Here is an 18,259-nt window from a genome sequence, read left to right on the forward strand (position 1 = left end):
AAGCACATTCATCAACAACGCAACTTTATGTTCTGTGCCAACCCAAGGGCAAGTTCATAGTTGGCCTCTTCCCATGAGCTTGTGGATAGACCCTAAACATATTGGACGTCTAATGATGCCGTAGCAGTGAGAGTTAAAATGGATTCCTGTCTTTCTATTCTGTAATTTAAAAAGAAAAAGAAAAATCATTGAGTTGAAAAGTGGTCGATTAGAATGTGTATGGCATTCTCCCCATTTTTTGAGCATGCATCCATGGCTAAGGCTAGGGATTAGAGATTCTCTAATTCATCAATATCTACTAAGTGCCCGTTTTCTGGTACACCTGGTACAAGGTGCTGAAAAGCCAGTGCCTCCCCATTAAGGTCCCTGACGGTTGAGTGGATGTGGTTAAATGAGCAGATGTGTAATATGACCACCGACGGCTCACCGCTGCTTTGATTCCCATGGATGAGGTTGGTTACAGTAGCATCTGGATTCTCACCACCTTCTCTGCTCTGTGCAGTAATGCAGAAGTCAAGCTGAGCTTGCTGCCTGGGAATAGTTTTTTAACTGTCTTTTGTCCTGATCCAAGATCAAGATCAAGATCAAGCTTAGCACAGGCATATAGATAACCATTTATTAAAGGAAAAAGAATGCCTGATGCTCCTTAAAGATAAAGAGCATGCTTAGCCATCTGTAATTCCATAATCTCCTGTTTGGTGCCCGGCACAAAATAGATGCTCAAGAAATATTTGTTCAGTAGGTAGTGGCAGACAGAAACCACTCCCTGTTTATCTCAGTTTCTCTCAAAGTACCTAACCTTATGCCTTGCACATCAAGAAATGTCGATGAGAGGAACAGTAACTTCCAGTACTTGTATCGAAGTTTCTTTCTGAAACCCAGGTCTCCTGATTGCCCCAGGGCTGCTGTGTTCATGCCTGTTTTGGTGGTTAACACGTATCTTGCATTGTATGAAATTGGATCAGTGTTTGTATCTCCTCAAGAATTTGTGAACTCCTTGGTATGCAGGGACCTTGTTTCATACTTTTTTTTTTTTTTTTAAACTCTCCAACAGGATACCTTAGCACAGTGCCTGGGCTATAGTAGATAATCAGTGAAGGATTGTTGAATTAGAAAAAAGAGGTCAGCATGAACCACAAAGTTTTCACTGGACACCCCATTATAACTCTGTTGCCCAATAGAACATTGTCACCTTCAGTTAGAAAAGCTGAGGTTAATCATTAGTAATGCTTCAAGGTGGGTAAAGGCCATGTGGCACAATGCATCCTTTCAAGGATTAATTACTTTCCTATGATTGTACATGTCACTTTTATTACTGAGCTCTTACTTGGCGCGCGCGCTCTCTCTCTCTCTCTCTCTCTCTCTCTCTCTCTCTCTCTCTCTCTCCTCCCTCCCTCCCTCGCTCCCTCCCTCTCCCTTTTCCTCTCCCTCTTCCTCTCCCTTTCTCTCTCATTATATTTTTAAGCTGAGCAGGTGTGGAGCCAGCCCTTTCTTGCCACAGAATGCTCCTTTCAAGTAGTAACCACCTGAGGACTTTTCTTTCCCCCCCCCCCCCCCCCACCACCACCAGTGAGTTGCAAGGAATTCTAGGGCGTGGTTTTGCTTCTCTAAAAGCACGTTTCCCATGTTTTCTGAGGCAGGTTGGAGAACACACACCTGGGTCATATGATCAAACCCCTTTTGTCCTCGAGCGATCAGAGGGACTTTGTTCCTGGAATGGCCAGCCCACTTTTTGGGTGGGGAAACTCACAAATCCAGTGAGAAATTTGCTCTGTTTGTGTTGCAAATGATTGGTTGCTCTTGAGAGGATTTTCATTTCCTTCTATCAGGGTTGACAAACCAACTGCAAAGAATATTCAGCAGCCCCTTTCTGCAGCTGGGGACTCTCAGCCTTTAAGATCCGCCTTCATCCTCCGTGCTGAAATTGCTCATTATTCTTCTATTGGTTTTTGGGCAGGTCTCTGAACACGTTGAGCAGTAAAGGTGCTCCTGCTGTTTGCATACAGCTCTGAACAACTCCCTGCTTCGCTGGCTTCTGCCTCGTGCCCTGGGCAGCTTATGCCCTGTGCTTCTCTAACTTACATAAGCAACCGTTCTTCCTTGGGGAAGAAGGGGAACTTCTAGATCAAGGACGACTTTGAAAAAACTTGGTGACCTCCCTCCCTCCGATGGTGTACACTCCAGTTAATTTTAGTGTCTGGCCGAAACCGGTTTGGCTCAGTGGTAGAGCGTCGGTCTGCGAACTGAAAGGTCCCAGGTTCGATTCCAGTCAAGGGCATGTACCTTGGTTGCGGGCACATCCCCGGTAGGGGATGTGCAAGAGGCAGCTGGTCGATGTTTCTCTCTCATCGACATTTCTAGCTCTCTAGCTCTCTCCCTTCCTCTCTGTGAAAAATCAATAAAATATATATATATTTTTTAAAATGTTGCTAAAAACTCACTTTATTTAAAAAAAATTTTTTTTTTTTTTTAGTGTCTGTTACTATCAGGTGACCTCCCTGACTTCCCAGCAGTTTGGATTTTTTTAGCCATTTCATGCCCGCTAATGCGTGTGCTATAAAAGCTGAAGTCAGAAACCTAGTAAATCATTGGCGGTGTTACCGCTGCGTGGCCTGAGCTGTAGAAAGCCCTGCAGAATGGCTCCTGCTCTTCAGAAGCTCCATTCAACAGTCAAATGAATAAAAACACAGTGGCATTGGAAAAATGTAGGACACATTAGTAAGTAATGTAATTTTGAAGATATATTATTTATATAGTGGGTTGTTGCTTAAATAATCCTATATAATAAAAGCCTAATATGCTAAGTGTCCAATCATTCGTTCGACTGTTCAACCAGTCACTATTATGCACACTGACCACCAGGGAACAGATGCTCTGACTGGTAGGTTAGCTTGCTGCTGGGGTCTGTCCAATCAGAACTGGGCAAGACAGGTTGGACATACCCTGGAGTCCTCCCTCGGTCCCTCCCCAGCCCCAATTATGCACCAGTGGGGTCCCTCAATCTGGCCTGTGCCCTCTCCCAATCCAATCCTTTAGGGGATATCAGAGATCCTATTTTGGCCCAATCTCAACAGGCCAGGCCAAGGGACCCCACCTGTGCATGAATCCATGCACCAGGCCTCTAGTGCTTAATATGTACAGATGAGAAGGAAGATTCTGTGACTGCACATTTTTGAACCACGAAGGTAGTTAGGCTGTTTCCTTCAGAGCCAATAATAGTCAGTGGGGGTGGCCATGTGGCCACCCTGCAAGAAAGCTTGCTGTAAGCCATCAGCAGTCTTCAGGTTAGGCAAGAGTAGATTGAAGATACGTATGCTGGCTATTTGCCAGTGCAGCTCTGGAATCTAAAACTTACTCTCTATAATGCAAAATCATTGACATTATAGATGGTGAGTTTAATAACTGCTCCCTGTGCTAATTTCAGGCTCCATATCTGGGAGAGGACCTGTGGCCTGTCCAGCCAGAAGGCTCTAAGCAAAGTGTTTGGCAGAAGGTGGTCATCCTCTTGGATGACAGCTTTGACTGTCATGCCAACATGTTTTGTTTCCTCTTAATGAGTAATTATAAATGTGTCATGAATTTTAATGAGTGATTATGACTAGTCCATGAATTTTGGGGACCCAGTACTTTAGTAAATAATAACTATCATTACACCTGTTATCCATTATTTAAAGTCTTATTTCTTTTATGGACCTTAAATTTACTTTTTCAGTCCCTAAAATCTTGTTAAATAATGTTTGTTCACTTAGCCTTATTCTCTTCAGCTTGTAGTGCTGATTTTTTATGCCCCAGATTGGGGGGTGAGGAGGTAGGGGCAGAAGATAAGTCAGAATCTTTGAAGAAATAGTTTAAAAATAGGAATTACATATAATAATATAAACTTAAATTTGAAATAACAACAAAATTACTGTTCTCACAGTACCTATTACATGTATAATTTTTTTAAGTCTTCTTGACTCGTGACAAGTTAGGCCATCATTTGCATAGAGATATTCGACAGAACATGTGTCCCTAGGAGAAAGTAGAGGAAACCAACACAGGAATATTCCTGATTTGTTACATAATTGGTGACCTCCCTCCAAATCTCTCAAAAGTGCTTACTCTACATTCATGTCCTCTCCGAAACTTAAAAATAGCCTGTACAGCAAATCCTAAATCCAGCCCCTTGATCCTGCTTCTTATCCTATTCTCAGTGCTTACCCATGTTTCATAAGCAGAGAAAAGTAATAAAAGATATTCTTCTTATAGTCAGAGTCTGAGATTTTCTTGACAGTCTTTTTTTAAAATATATTTTATTGATTTTTTTTTTACAGAGAGGAAGAGAGAGGGATAGAGAGTTAGAAACATCGATGAGAGAGAATCATCAATCAGCTGCCACTTGCACACTCCCCACTGGGAATGTGCCTGCAACCAAGGTACATGCCCTTGCCCGGAATCGAAACTGGGATCTTTCAGTCCACAGGCCGATGCTCTATCCACTGAGCCAAACCGGTTTCAGCTCAACAGTCTTTTAATTACTAAATAAAGCAGCAGTTGCCAACCGGAGGTCCGAAAGTTTGGCGACCACTGAAATAGAAGACTTAGTATAGGTGGAGTTAATATGAATTACTCAGTAGAATAGAGTATAAGACTACATTATGTCCCAACAGTCTTTATTTCTTTTTTAAAAATATATTTTATTGATTTTTTTTAGAGAGGAAGGGAGAGAGATAGAGAGTTAGAAACATCAATGAGAGAGAAACATTGATCAGCTGCCTCCTGCACACCCCCTACTGGGGATGTTTCTGCAACCAAGGTACATGCCCTTGACTGAAATCAAACCCAAGACCCTTCAGTCTGCAGGCCGACACTCTATCCACTGAGCCAAACCCATCAGGGCTCAACAGTCTTTATTCCTGAGTGTATGCCTCGGAGAAACACACAGGTCAATTAGGGGACATAATATGCAAGGAAGATGATTACAACACTGTTTCTAGCAGGTAGCTGGGGCAAACCCAGGTATTCATCTCTTAGGGAAACAGAAAAGGAAGAGGTAATGAGTATGTAATAAATATTTAATAGCAGCCAGAAACTGTGGACTAGAAGTACATACAGAAATATGAGGGACCTTAAACTAGTATTGAGTGAAATAACTAAGAAACAGAACAAGATCTATAACACAGTGTAATTAATATTAATTTAAAACATACAAAATAGCAATATGCATGTTTTTTTAATTCTTTATTGTTGAAAGTTTTACATATGTTTCTTTCCCCCCCCATCTGTTCTTGCCCCCCCAGCCCATGCCCCACCGCCTATTGACAGTGTCCATTGGTCATGAATATATCCGTGGATATAAGTCCTGATTTGTTACATACTTGGTGACCTCTCCCTGTCTGCTTGTGGGAGAATATCTTTCATTACCTTTCTCTGCTTATGAAACATGGGTAAAACATACTTGACCTCTCCCAGTCTGCTCTTGCCCCCCAGCCCATGCCCCCACTGCCTATTGACTGTGTCCATTGGTCATGCTCGTATCCATGGATGTAAGTCCTTTGGTTGATCTCTTACTGCCACCCTCTCCCTCACCCCCACTTGCCTTCCCTTTGAGATTTGATGGACTGTTTGATGCTTCTGTGTCTCTGAATCAATTTTTGTTCATCAGTTTGTTGTTCACTATATTCCACAAATGAGTGAGATCATGTGATATTTATCTTTCTCCTCCTCACTTATTTCACTTAGCATAATGCTCTCCAGGTCCATCCATGCTGTTGCAAATGTAAGAGTTCTTCTTTACAGCAGCGTAGTATTCTATTGTGTAGATGTACCATGGTTTTTTAATCCACTCATCTGCTGATGGGCACTCAGGCTGATTCCAAACCTTAGTTATTGTACATTGTGTTGCTGTGAACATAGGGATGCATCTATTCTTTCTGATTGTTGTTTCTAATTTTTTTGGAAATATACCTAGAAGTGGAATTACTGGGTCAAATGGGAGTTCCATTTTTAGTTTTTGAGGAAACTCGATACTGTTTCCACAGTGTCTGCGTTCCACCAGCAGTGCATGAGGGTTCCTTTTCCTCCACATCCTCGCCAGCATTTGTTGTTTGTTGATTTGTTGATGATAGCTATTCTGACAGGTGTGAGATGGTTTCTCATTGTCATTTTGATTTGCATCTCTCGGATGTTTAGTGACTTTGAGCATATACATATTTTTTTAAAGATAAATTCAAGCATGTTTATCAAGGAAATATAGTATGAGTACCTGAGAGTGGGAAGCTGGGAAAGAATTAGAGATGGGGATGAAGAGAAAAATTAAAATAATGCAGGTTAACTTGAAAGCATATAATTAATTGAGGCATATGGTTCTCTCACCTCTGCACTTAAAGTAAATACAAAAATAGAGAGAGAGGGAATTACTTGAGAGAAGCAAGAAGTGGCACCAGTCTGTGGCTGTGTACTTTCCAAGAAAAGCACTGACTGCCTGGTACAGAGGTGGAGGTGGGAGATGTTTGGAGCGACCGGGTATGACCCCGTGATTTACAATAAGAAATACATACTTGGTCTTCCTCCCCAGTGCTCCATTTCCCAGGAACCATAAAGGTGTCTTTTATTATGTAATGAGGTGATTTTTGGAACCTGCCTACAAATAGAGCTGGTTTCCCGGGAAGCAGCCATTGTGATGCAGGGGGTGGAAGGACTGGAGCTTGAATCAGTTGCCAATGGTTGATAATTTCATCCATTTGTCTGTGTGATAAAGCCGCCTAGAAGACCCAAAAGGACATGGTTTGGAGAGTTTCCAGGTTGGTGAGCACACGGCGATGTGGGCACACTCAGAGAGGGCATGGGAGCTCCGCACCCTTTTCCCATACCTTGCCCCATTCTTCTCTTCTGTCTGGCTGTTCCTGAGTTATATCCTTTTAAGTACTTTTTTTTCCTCTGAGTTCTGAGAGCTGCTCTGGCATAGTAATCAAACTAAAGGAGAGGGGTGTTTTGGGAACTTTAGTTCTGTAGCAGGTCAGTCAGAAGCACCAGTGACAACTCAGACTTGAGTTTGGTGTCTGCAGTGGAGGTCAGTCTTGTGGGATGAAGCCCTTAACCTGTGGGCTCTTATGCTGTCTCCACGTGGATAATGACAGAATTGAGACTCACAGCTGGTGTCCAAGAACCTTCTTAAGTGAGGTATGGTTGGTGGTGCAGGGATTTGGGTGGAGAGGTTTCAGCCAAGGCAGAGGAGAGGGAGAGGAAGCTGTTGAGGAGTAGGTAAAAGAGTGCTGAAGAACGGTCCTGGGAGTGTGAAGGGAGCCCCACCCTTATCGGGCCATAGGCTGGACCAGAGCGGGAGTGGAGAAGTAGATTATCCTAGTACCTTTGTTACAAGTAGCTCCAATCTCCCAAGCCAGGAGGGTAATAATGAAGTCTAATATTAGTTTTTCTTAAGCCAAAAAGCTGGGCTCAAGGTCTGGGTCAACAAAGTATACTGGAAGCATTTGCTGAGTCAAGAGGAGGAGAGAGAAAGAATTCTGAAAGTGCAGTTGCCAAAACCAAAACAAAAGGATTTGGGCCAGGCACAGATCGTCTTGGTGGATGAGTTCCAACAGGAATAGGTCAGGACCAGAGCAGCAGCAAGTCCCAAATTGGCAGATAACAACTTGCTAATGTTTTGGTTTAGTCGATCACCAGAACCTTCTGTGTGTTGGCAGAGAGGATGGGGAGGAGGGTGAGGGGGGAAAAGCATCATGGGAGGTTCTTTTTCAGTAGGGGGAGGCAAGCTACATAATCAAAGAGGTTATTCTGTTTCTAAACTTTTGTATGATGGAGCTAAGCAACCTGGTCATTTGAGGACTATGCCAGCCGCTGAACCTGGGATTGCACTGGAAATTATCAAGCTCTTGATTATGTAGATTCAAAGTGAGTTCTGGTTGGTTGATGAGCAAATCCATTCTTCCTTGTTATTTGAGAATAATGCATGCGATCAAAAGCATCACCTTGATTCCCTTTCTTCCTTGAGTCTCCTCAGAGACATCATAAGAGTGGTGGTACCAGGAAAGAGTGAGATCTCTAACCCATCTGCTGTTTTTGTCTTCTATCCAGGTCATACAAGGAATTATGGGTTTACTGGAGGCCGCTGACGTCCTCTCTCTGTCTCTGCCTTTCGGTGTCTCTGTTTCTGTTCCTCTCTCTCTCTCTTCATCCATCTGACCATCTGTCCATCCATCCATCTGTCCATCCATCTACATTCATCTTTCTACATAACTTTACACCTTCTACAGACCCGGTGCTGTTTGTAGCACTCGTTAAAGATTAACTCGGTACACCCAATGAACCTTCCTATTTGCCCCGTAAGCATTGTCATCCCCATTTTATAGACGGGAAGCTAAAAGCACAGAGATTAAGAGCCTCTTCCAAGGTGCAAAGCCCACAAAAGCAGTAGAGCCAGGACCCAAACCCAGGCTTCACACCCTTAACCACCACAGCCGTAGGCTTCCTGGGTGACTCTGCAGTCTACCTGGGATACTTGCTATTCAAGTGCTCGCCTGGCTGTTCTTCCCTATGGTTCCTCTGTGTTGGTCCTCCCACACAGAACCGGCCTGTGAGCTGGGCAGCTGGTCGGGGGTGCCCCTCCGGATTGCAGCTGCTCTGTCTGCACCTCCATTTGTTATTCATCTCTTTCTTTTCATGTTCTCATCCCATCTGCCCCTTGTGTGAACAGATGTAAGAGCTTCCTGGTTCTTAAGAACTCGTGGTTCTTAAAACAATTGTGTTAGAGAGGACAGTGTATGAATTGGGTGATGGGGTCGAGCTGCGGGGTTTTCTGCCCTCATACCTGCTCCCAGCAGCTGCCTCTCCCTGTGCTCAGCCTTTGCTGAAACCTCTCTGTCCTAGATAACTGGATAAACATTTGCTGGCCCTCTCCTGCCCCAGGCAGCCCAGAGCTGCTGTAGGACAGTACATAGCCATGCAGACTGGGGCCACAAATAAACAACTCTGATTCTCTGAGGCCAGAAAGGCCATCTTTTTAAAATATTGGTATCTCTCAATGCCAAAGTATATCTGTAGATAGCCAGGCAAATGCCTACAAATTTCCATTTGACCAATTTAAGCATTTTTATCCTTGACCAAATCCAACTACTAATTAATTTAAAGATGTCTGTCTTTTCTGTCTTTAAAAATGAGTATGGCTTTCGTTCTGTGTTTAAGTGATTTCCAATGAATGCAAAGCACATTCATCTTCAGGTTGAACTGAAGGGCTTTTCAGAGCCCCGAAGTCACCAGTGCGTTAACTGCAATGCAAATGAATAGGCCTGTGCCAGAGAGGTCACCTGATCAACAACGAAACTGACTTCCTATCTTTTTTCTTTTTTAATATATTTTATTGATTTTTTTAACAGAGAGGAAGGGAGAGGGAAAGAGGGCTAGAAACGTCAATGAGAGAGAAACACTGATCAGCTGTCTCCTGCATGCCCCCACCTGGGGATGTGCCCACAACCAATGTACATGCCCTTGACCGGAATCGAACCTGGGACCTTTCAGTCCGCAGGCCAACACTCTATCCACTGAGCCAAACCGGTTTCAGCTAACTTCCTATCTTTGTAAAGCTGAGCCATCAGTGGAGAAAGATGACCCCAAAGCAGACTAGACTTGCTAGTCCTTTCAGGTGGTACTTAGCCACTGCTCAAATAATCCCCTTAGCATTGTCATCTAAGAATACCAAAGGTAAAGGCAATAAAAACCTGTCCAGCTTCATTAATCTGCTTTTCTCATCTCATATCCCAGAAAACAACAATAAAAACACTACAAGCTTTGTGCCAAGTCAGGATATTCTGGGACTGCTGTTTTTTGTAGCTAGAAGAAGGGTCCCGCTATTGAACCCAGCTTTCCTGGGGGGTGTTGTTTGCTCATCGCTCCTGCCTTTTGCAAGTCTTGCTGGGCAAGTATAGTTTTTTTTCTTCAAGGAAACATTTATCCTCTCAGATGCCAACGACGTATTGAAACAGAGGCAGATAAACTTAAGCAAGAAGCGTTTAATAATGACTGTGTCCCAGCATGTCCTGGCTATGACACAGCTCCTGAAACAGTTTGTAATTTGGGGGTGGCTACAATAAGCCTGTTTCACATGAGACAATTAGAGTAATCTTACCAGGACCCTAAGTGAATGCTCAGTGATGTGAGTCAGGTGCAGTTCAGTGTGAGTTCCAGAGGGACAGACTAGTCAGCCGGCTGACATGGTTGGAGAGGGCTTCGTAGGTAAGCAATACTGAGCCTGTCTTAAGGATGGAAATGCTTTGAAGGGGAGAGAGAATGGTTTCCTGCATCATCGTGGGGAGTGGAGCAGAACACGGAGCGCTTTAGGGACAGTGAGGGCCTAGCCCAGTGGTCGGCAAACTGCGGCTCGCGTGCCACATGCGACTGGCTCTTTGGCCCCTTGAGTGTGGCTCTTCCACAAAATACCACGGCCTGGGCGAGTCTATTTTGAAGAAGTGGCGTTGGAAGAAGTATAAGTTTAAAAAATGTGGCTCTCCAAAGAAATTTCAATCCTTGCCCTGTTGATATTTGGCTCTGTTGACTAATGAGTTTGCCGACCACTGGCCTAGCCCAGTTGGAGAGAAGGATTTCGAGGGCAAGTAGTACGGTAGTAGTATATTAGCCAAAAGGGTGATCATTTGTTTTCCAAACAAGAAACCCACCCATGTGTTCTATGGATAAACGTGTTCTAATGGGTAAACAGTGGGGGCAGGGACTATTTGAAAGCGGGATTATCGGAGGAAGTCTGGGACTGTGTGTGTGTGTCGCCAGGGAGGACCTGGGTTGATCCAGTGTGGGGGCTGAGGTTGGGAATCCCCGAAGGAGCTCTGGGCAGGACTCTTCAGTCGGCCAGCATCCAGAGAGAGGTACCATGGACAGATTTGGAGCCAGGATGTTCTACTCAAGGCTGCAAATGTTTTCTGAGGGTGTAGTTGAACCCTCTGTATACTTTTTTTTTTTTTCAAGGAGCTTGACCAGTTAGAAGGGATGGTGTCTGCTCCACCCACTGGTGTATCCCCAACATTTAACACGGTGCTGGGCACACAGTAGTCAACATTGATTTGTTGAAAAACCCGAAATGGTGTTCAGGATAGGCAGGACGGAGGACACACTCCAGGTGACACAGGCGTACGTTTAAAACAGGGTACTTTTATCCGCCAAGCAGACCTGGTGTCTCAGCGTGAGTCGGTTAAGGATTCTGACTTTAGGATGTGGCTAAACAGTAGAGATTACTAAACAGGGTGAAACCCACTGCATTGCGGAGGGTGTTTGAATCCCTCCTTCCGATGGAGCCCAGTACGTCCATTGGTGGCTGAAGGCAGCAGGTCACAGCGGCAGAGCCTTCCCCACCTTCCTGTGGTTTTGCAGGAAGTGCATTTTGTAGAGAAGTCAGAGAGGAACTGAGTGTGATTCACCGCAGGCTGACAGGGCGCTCGGGCCGCCCCTGCAGCTGGCCCTTCGTCCTCAGGGACCCTGCAGTCACCGCCCGGCCTGGCCCAGGGCTCTGGGGGCCCAGCTGGTGAGGACGGCGCCTTGGGCTGGAGCCTAGGATGGTAAGACATTTCCATTCTTTGATTTAGGTGAGACCTAGTTGATTTGCATCTAAACCCATTCTGTCTTCTTCTCGGTAATGTTCTCAATGTGTATAGTGTTTTCTAACCTGTTTACGCCTTCAGAGTTCTTCTTCGAGTCCCCACTAACCTTAGCAGTGACCTTGAGCAGCCCAAAAAACTTGGTGGTTTGTATGTGTCCCGGATCTAAAGGGCTAGCCTAAAGCTGCTCACTGGCATCACTCGGATTTTCATAGATTTTGCTCCAGAGGCAAAAAGCGCTCCCTCCACCTGACGTCTGTGGACTAACCCGGGGTGAGGTCAGTGAAAATGAAAACTTGCCCCGGGCACACTTGAGATCGCACTTTTGAACTTGAAATCTAGCAGCCCGGGAAGCCTGCCGCCCAGCCCCTGCCCCTCACACACCGGGCCGGCCTCCGTGAAGCCTTTCGGACATGCCGCCAGCTCAGGGGTATTTTTAGAAGAGGCTGTTCCTACAAACGAGGAAGTCTGGCAGATGGCTCTTCCGCCCGGATCCTTTTTTATTTTTTCTAGTTTTCTCCCCATACCGTGTGGAGAGCACCGGCCAGGCTCCGTTCTCTGAGGACAATGGGGGGAAAAGCCGCTCTGAAAACACCGGGCAGCAGCTGCAGGGCCCGGAGTCTCTAAGGACGCGGTGCCACCGGCCCGGCATGGCCCCCTCCTCGCCGGTACTGGTGGCTGATGGGCAGGGGGAGGCAGGAGAGGAAGTCTGAGCCGGAGCGAGTCGGTTATCACTCTGCGTGGGCAAAGACATCTGTGCGGGGCCGCGTTCCCCCGGCCCTGATAAGAGCGTTACTCACCACCCGGAGAGGAAAGCCCAGCGCGTGTGGTTTCAGCCCATTGAAACCACTTCCTTCGCTGACATGACATCAGATTTCATCGTAGGGGTGGTTTGCGCCAGTTTTGTGAAAAACAAACTGTCATCCACAAGGGGAAGGTGCCCTGAAAGAAGCTTAAGGATAGCCTGGGTGTGCGTTTTGCGTGTGTTCAGATTTGGCCCTAGGTCTCACAGAAGACACTATGGGGACCCAGAATAGAAATCCATTGCACAGGCTTCCCCTTTGATTTTTAAATCTGACATGGTTTTGCTCACTCTCAGGTTAAATTCTCTAAGAGAGCAGATTACACAGGTTTCCAGGGTGGAAGGTTTCTGATGCGTCTCGCACACAAGCATCATCACTCCCAAAATTTTGCTCTTAAGGAGGGCCACCCGTCTCCCTCCCCACTTACACCAGAGCATTCTGCATGCCTTTTGGGTGTTTGTTCCCTGGTGGGATCCTGGGATCCTCGTGCCTCTTCTCATAGAGAAACAGTAGGAATGTCCCCGGAAGCCATGACGACATGAAATTGTGGCTTAGACACTAAGATGTACCCAAGTCTGCTCCAGGAGGCTCCCCACTTCCCTTCACACACACACACACACACACACAAACACAGAGACACACACACACCGAGACATACACACACCGAGACATACACACACATACACACAAACACAGACACACACACACCGAGACATACACACACACACACACACACACATACACACACACACACACACACACAGGATCTGCGGAGAATGCATCCTGCAATCCTAGGAACACTCTGATTCTGTCTGCATTCACTTGGTGAGTCTTCAAAACTGACTTTTCCCTCCGAGTGACGAAATGCTGAAGAACTCACCTCCAGAGTCTCAGGAGAGTCGTCAGGTCTGAGAAATAACCTTTTCCACCCACGGGGCTGTTCTGTGATGGGTCAGCCATCACTGGGCTTGCCTGTCCCACTGGGAGCCTCACAGAAACCCCACTGGGTCATCCTGGGTCCGTGCCCTTCAGGGGCTCACAGACAGGCCAACAGAGGTGCCTGGCCATTCCTGGGCTCATTCAGGCCCTAGGGGTTTTTGTTGCTCCTAGAAGTGTTCATTTTCAGTTTATGCAATATTTAAGCATGCAATAAAGGTCAAAAACTCATTTAGCAGACCTTCGTGTATCTCCCTAAGATTTTTCAAGTATTGACATTTTGCCATTATATTAGGTTTTTAAAACAAAATATTACAGGTATGGTGGAAAAATCTCTCCTTACTTAATTTTCATTTTTCTCCTTGCTACCCAGAGTAACCACTAACTTGAAGTTTATGAGTATTATTTCCACTATATTACATATATGTGACATGGAAAACATATATAACATTGTCTCAAAAATGTATATAAGTGGTATATCTACTTAATACCATTTGTATACTTTACTCGAGTCTTTTGAAAGCTACTTGTAATACTCATTTTAAGCATAGTTTTCACATTGGTACATTAAAATCAAGTACATTTATTTTTAATGCTGTATAAGATTCCATTATAAGATTATACCACAACATAACCATTTCTTTCTGATGGACATTGGAGTTATAGCATTCTTTCAAGAAACACATAATCCCTATTTTATATACACTACATTATATCATTGAAAAGAGAGAATGTATCCCAATTCATTTTATGGCTCTGATTTAACCTTATACCAAAACTATTGGTAGACTAGAAGAGTACCAGGAAGAAAAATTGCGGGCTAACCTCACATTTGAATGTAAATGTAAACATCTTCAGTTTAATATTAGTCACACTGAATCCAGCCATGTGTAGTAAATTAAAGTGTGCGAGTTATTAATGTGACTCATCCCATGAACAGAATAAAGGAGGGGAAACAGTAATTTTTGTGTAGATGTAGAACAAACATTTGATCAAGTTCAATAACTATAAATGACTTAAGGATATGAAACACTTCAAAAACCTGGATAGAAACACTTCCTTAACCTGATGAAGAATATTGACCAACACTCCCAGCAAGAGTGCACTTGGTATAGAAGCATACTGTGTAGTGTCTCCCCTGGGAGCTTATTATAAATGCAGACACAGAGTCCACCCTGTGGAGTTCCCTCATTGAGTTCCCTCTTTTCTTTCAATGATTGCTATTACTGTAAGTGTGTGTATGTGTGTGTGTGTGTGTGTGTGTGTGTGTGTACTCATACATGCACTTGTATATTTTTTTAGTTTTATCTATTTAGATACATTGAGTGTTTTTCTTACATTTGTGGAATGGGGGCTATGTCAGCTCAGCAGCTATGGTACTGAAATTTCTCTCTTGGCAAAATTCTGGGCCTGAAGACCCACTCTGGAGGGGGCCGAGTGGTTGGGCTGCCATAGAGTTGGCTCCTCTTCTACACCAGGGAGTTGTTGCGATTCACACCTTATTTTGGCTTCATCTGAGGAGCCACTATGATGGATCTGGTGAAGATAAAAATATTGTAGGAAACCTCTATGATTGTATTTTACCATAGCCCTTCCTAAGGATTTTATATTTCCAAGATTCCTACAGTGACATTGAAATATAAAAATCTGTTAATCATACTATTGCCATCAATGTCACACTCCTATTTAACAGCTTTAAATGCATGTTTCATGGTGGTTCTCAGGGTTGAAGATGGACAGAGAGATGTTTCTAGAAAACACTTTTCCTGGTGGCAAACAGACTTTTTCTAAACTTTTCTGTTCATGAACAAAGGATTCCAATGACTCTGAAGAGCAGCACAGGGCCTGGCCATGCTGAGCCAAAGAACAATCAATACATTTTTTACTGTAAGGTCACATGCATTAAATAAGGCAGTTCTGATGCCAAATCAATCCTGCATTGTGTATTTCCTACAGCAAATATCGAGATATAGATCCACTGTCCGCGGAGCAAGAATATCATCAGGAAATATCAGTTCAGACAAATGTGGGTTACCGCCCGCAGGGAAGGACCTGCATTGATTAGACTCTGTCTCACTCTGTGGTGAAAATGTCAGGTCAGAGTGAATATTCATGTAGCCCTTGGAAAGAGGGGAGGAGGAATCAATAACACTAAACACCCAACCTGATAATGGAACTGTTTTCTCCAAGGCCAAGTCCTTTGTGGTGAACTTCGTATTCCCGTTGCTGGTTTGTTGGTAATGTTGTCTTAGAAATGCAACAAAAAGATTTCATAGGAAGCCTAAGGGCAGATGTATTCCATAATTCTGGACTAAGGGTTATGTTAACATGATTCTGACTAGGCATTGCATTAGAAGTCTGGTTAAAAGTTAAATGAGCCCTGACCGGTTTGGCTCATTGGATAGAGCGTCAGCCTGCAGACTGAAGGGTCCCAGGTTCGATTCCGGTCAAGGGCATGTACCTTGGTTGCGGGGACATCCCCAGTAGGGGGTGTGCAGGAGGCAGCTGATTGATGTTTCTCATCCATGTTTCTGACTCTCTATCGCTCTCCATTCCTCTCAGTAAAAAAGTCAGTAAAAAAATATTTTTTTTAATAAAAAAGTTTAAATTTTTTTTAAATGATGCTTCTCTTAATTCCAAGGAACAACCTAGACTTTTTTGAAACTATGTCAAGAGAGTACCGGGCAAAAAAAGAAATTCTATGTTTTTAATCTTGATTTGCAATTTACTTGTTTTGTGATCTTGCAAAAGCTACCCAGTCTCTATATACCTCTATACATTGGCTTGTAATATAATATTCTATTTTTCTTTGTAGAGTTGTTGCACAGGATATAATAGATGACAAAAATGTGTTAGAAGACATAGTCAGAAAATGAAAGCAGTTGCTCCAAATCATGGTTTTGACATTTGTCTAAATATAATGCACTCACCTCTTCTAAACACCCAAGGAACCTCCTGCCATGTATGTGCAGACAGTTTCAAAAGAGCCCCTGTTCTCTCTTCCCAAAATCATTTTTCTAAAACTTGCTGGCATAGGTCAGGTTTCAAGAGAGAGCGTAGTGCGTTCATGGTCAATAAACCTGGTTTTAACTTGAAACTAAATTAACCAGTCTCATTGTTTCTTCCAAAAATTTTCAGGCACCTTTTGAAAATGAACAAGAGCAGCTCTGACTTGGAGAAAGTGAGCCAGGGCTCTGCGGAGAGCCTCAGCCCGTCCTTCAGGAGCGTCCACGTCAGCTTCACCACGGGCTCCACGGACAGCCTGGCCTCCGACTCCAGGACCGGCAGTGATGGAGGTAACAGACTTGACCTTGACAGGAGGCTGAGGTTCTCCTGAGTCTGTAAGGCCAGGCCCAGGTTCACTGCCAGAATTTTGCAAGGGCTGAGCTGTGGGGAAGCACGGGACTTGGTTAGAAAGTCTGCAAGGTCCAAGGCCTCTGGAGAACCTTGCCGAAGGTGGCAGCACCTGCCTTGACTTTTCCAAACAAGTCTGACCCCCCTGCCCTCCCACCTGGGTATTTTACTAAAAATCTTTTACATTTAGACTTCAAAATGTCCTTGTTTGAAAGACACTACTGGTGCTTTCTCAAGGATACTCGCTTTACTAATTGTATCTAGAGGTTAATTTTAGTTCAAGCTGTTGTGACAATAAAAGCCTAAGAAGGCAGGTGAATAAGGCTTTTTGCTCTTAAAGCAAAACAACCCCTTAGCCTCTCTTTCACACAGTAATCTATTCATCATCGCTCAGGATCTGCCAGTCAGCCCCGGCACTGAGCTAGGCCCCCTTTCTGGGCCCTGCTTTCCCCACGAAGTAGACTCTACCGAGGAGCACTTGACTGTAATTCCCTAGTGAATATATGGCAAGGTGCCTCATCCCATACTGCACTCCCCAGTTATACACAGCGCATCGCATGGCAACAAGATGGGAGGAGGCAGAAGTTGAAAGCATGTTGAAAGATTCCTAATCCCTTGCCTAATGAGCCACCTAAGTGTAGGTCTGCTCTCCATTTCTGTGCTTGGGATTAGTTCTCGGGACTGGGTACATGCCAACCAAAGTTTCCTCTTTCTTGGCAACCCTCCGTGTTCCTCTCAATCTTTCTCCCTCCCCCTACCTGGAGCTCTCTTGGGTGCATGCATGCACTCACATGTGTTCCCATGCACACGCTTGGACACAGCAGGCATTTACATAAATGTCTATTAAATTAAAAGTATGCAGGTTTCATTAGGCTACCATCCATTCCACTTTTTGGATAATATGTGGGTATGTCCTGATTGGGTATGTTCCTGAAAGGGAACTCTTGTTTCTCTGTAGCTGTGATGGGCAGTATTAAAACCTCTCTCCTTTTCAACACTTTGTGTGTGTGTGTGTCCTCTCCTGCATTTCTCTCGGACTTGGCTGTAACTTTAAGTTTCAACATGTGCCAACATGACTTCCCCTCTCGCTCCTGAGGAAGTATTGCTTGTCAGTAGGCATTTTTCAGAGTAGAGGGTTCCATTGAAAAGTTACTGTCACCAACATTTTTCTGTCTAAAAGATGAGTACCACTAGGGCAAAAGCGTGTGTTATAAGTCCGTCTGTGGTGTGTTCTGATGGGAAACTTCTGATAGCTCTAACTTAAAAACAGGAAATCTCTTAGCCTTGATTCGAGTAGGATGTGGCCAAAAAGGATTTTCTTTTTCTGCAGATTTTCCTGGGCTTCTATCTTTTTCCTTTTCCCATCCCACTGTGCAAACATCCCACAAGACGTATTATTCCACAGAGGGCTGAGTCGGGCCCGTGAACCATAAGTCCCTGTGTTGGCCAGCCCTGACCCTCTCTCTCAGGATGTGACCAATTCTATGGGGGAGTCCTCATCGGCCACCTGCCAACTGGTGTTCATGAGATCTGGATATAATGACCTCAACACTTTGCTTCTCAGAACCA

The 18,259-nt window shown here is 44.5% G+C and overlaps 1 protein-coding gene across 2 annotated transcripts in view; it reads left to right on the forward strand.

Moving 5' to 3' along the window:
• The window catches only part of PRAG1 (PEAK1 related, kinase-activating pseudokinase 1), a 56,461-nt gene that overhangs the window by 16,393 nt on the left and 21,809 nt on the right, over positions 1-18,259 (forward strand). For both annotated transcript variants that reach the window (XM_036455742.2, XM_036455741.2), the window contains exon 4: positions 16,475-16,632. In XM_036455742.2, the coding sequence (XP_036311635.1) occupies positions 16,475-16,632 (158 nt within the window). The remainder of the gene's footprint in view (positions 1-16,474; positions 16,633-18,259) is intronic.

The sequence above is a fragment of the Pipistrellus kuhlii genome, unplaced genomic scaffold (assembly GCF_014108245.1).
Source record: "Pipistrellus kuhlii isolate mPipKuh1 unplaced genomic scaffold, mPipKuh1.p scaffold_m20_p_3, whole genome shotgun sequence".
NCBI lineage: Eukaryota > Metazoa > Chordata > Mammalia > Chiroptera > Vespertilionidae > Pipistrellus > Pipistrellus kuhlii.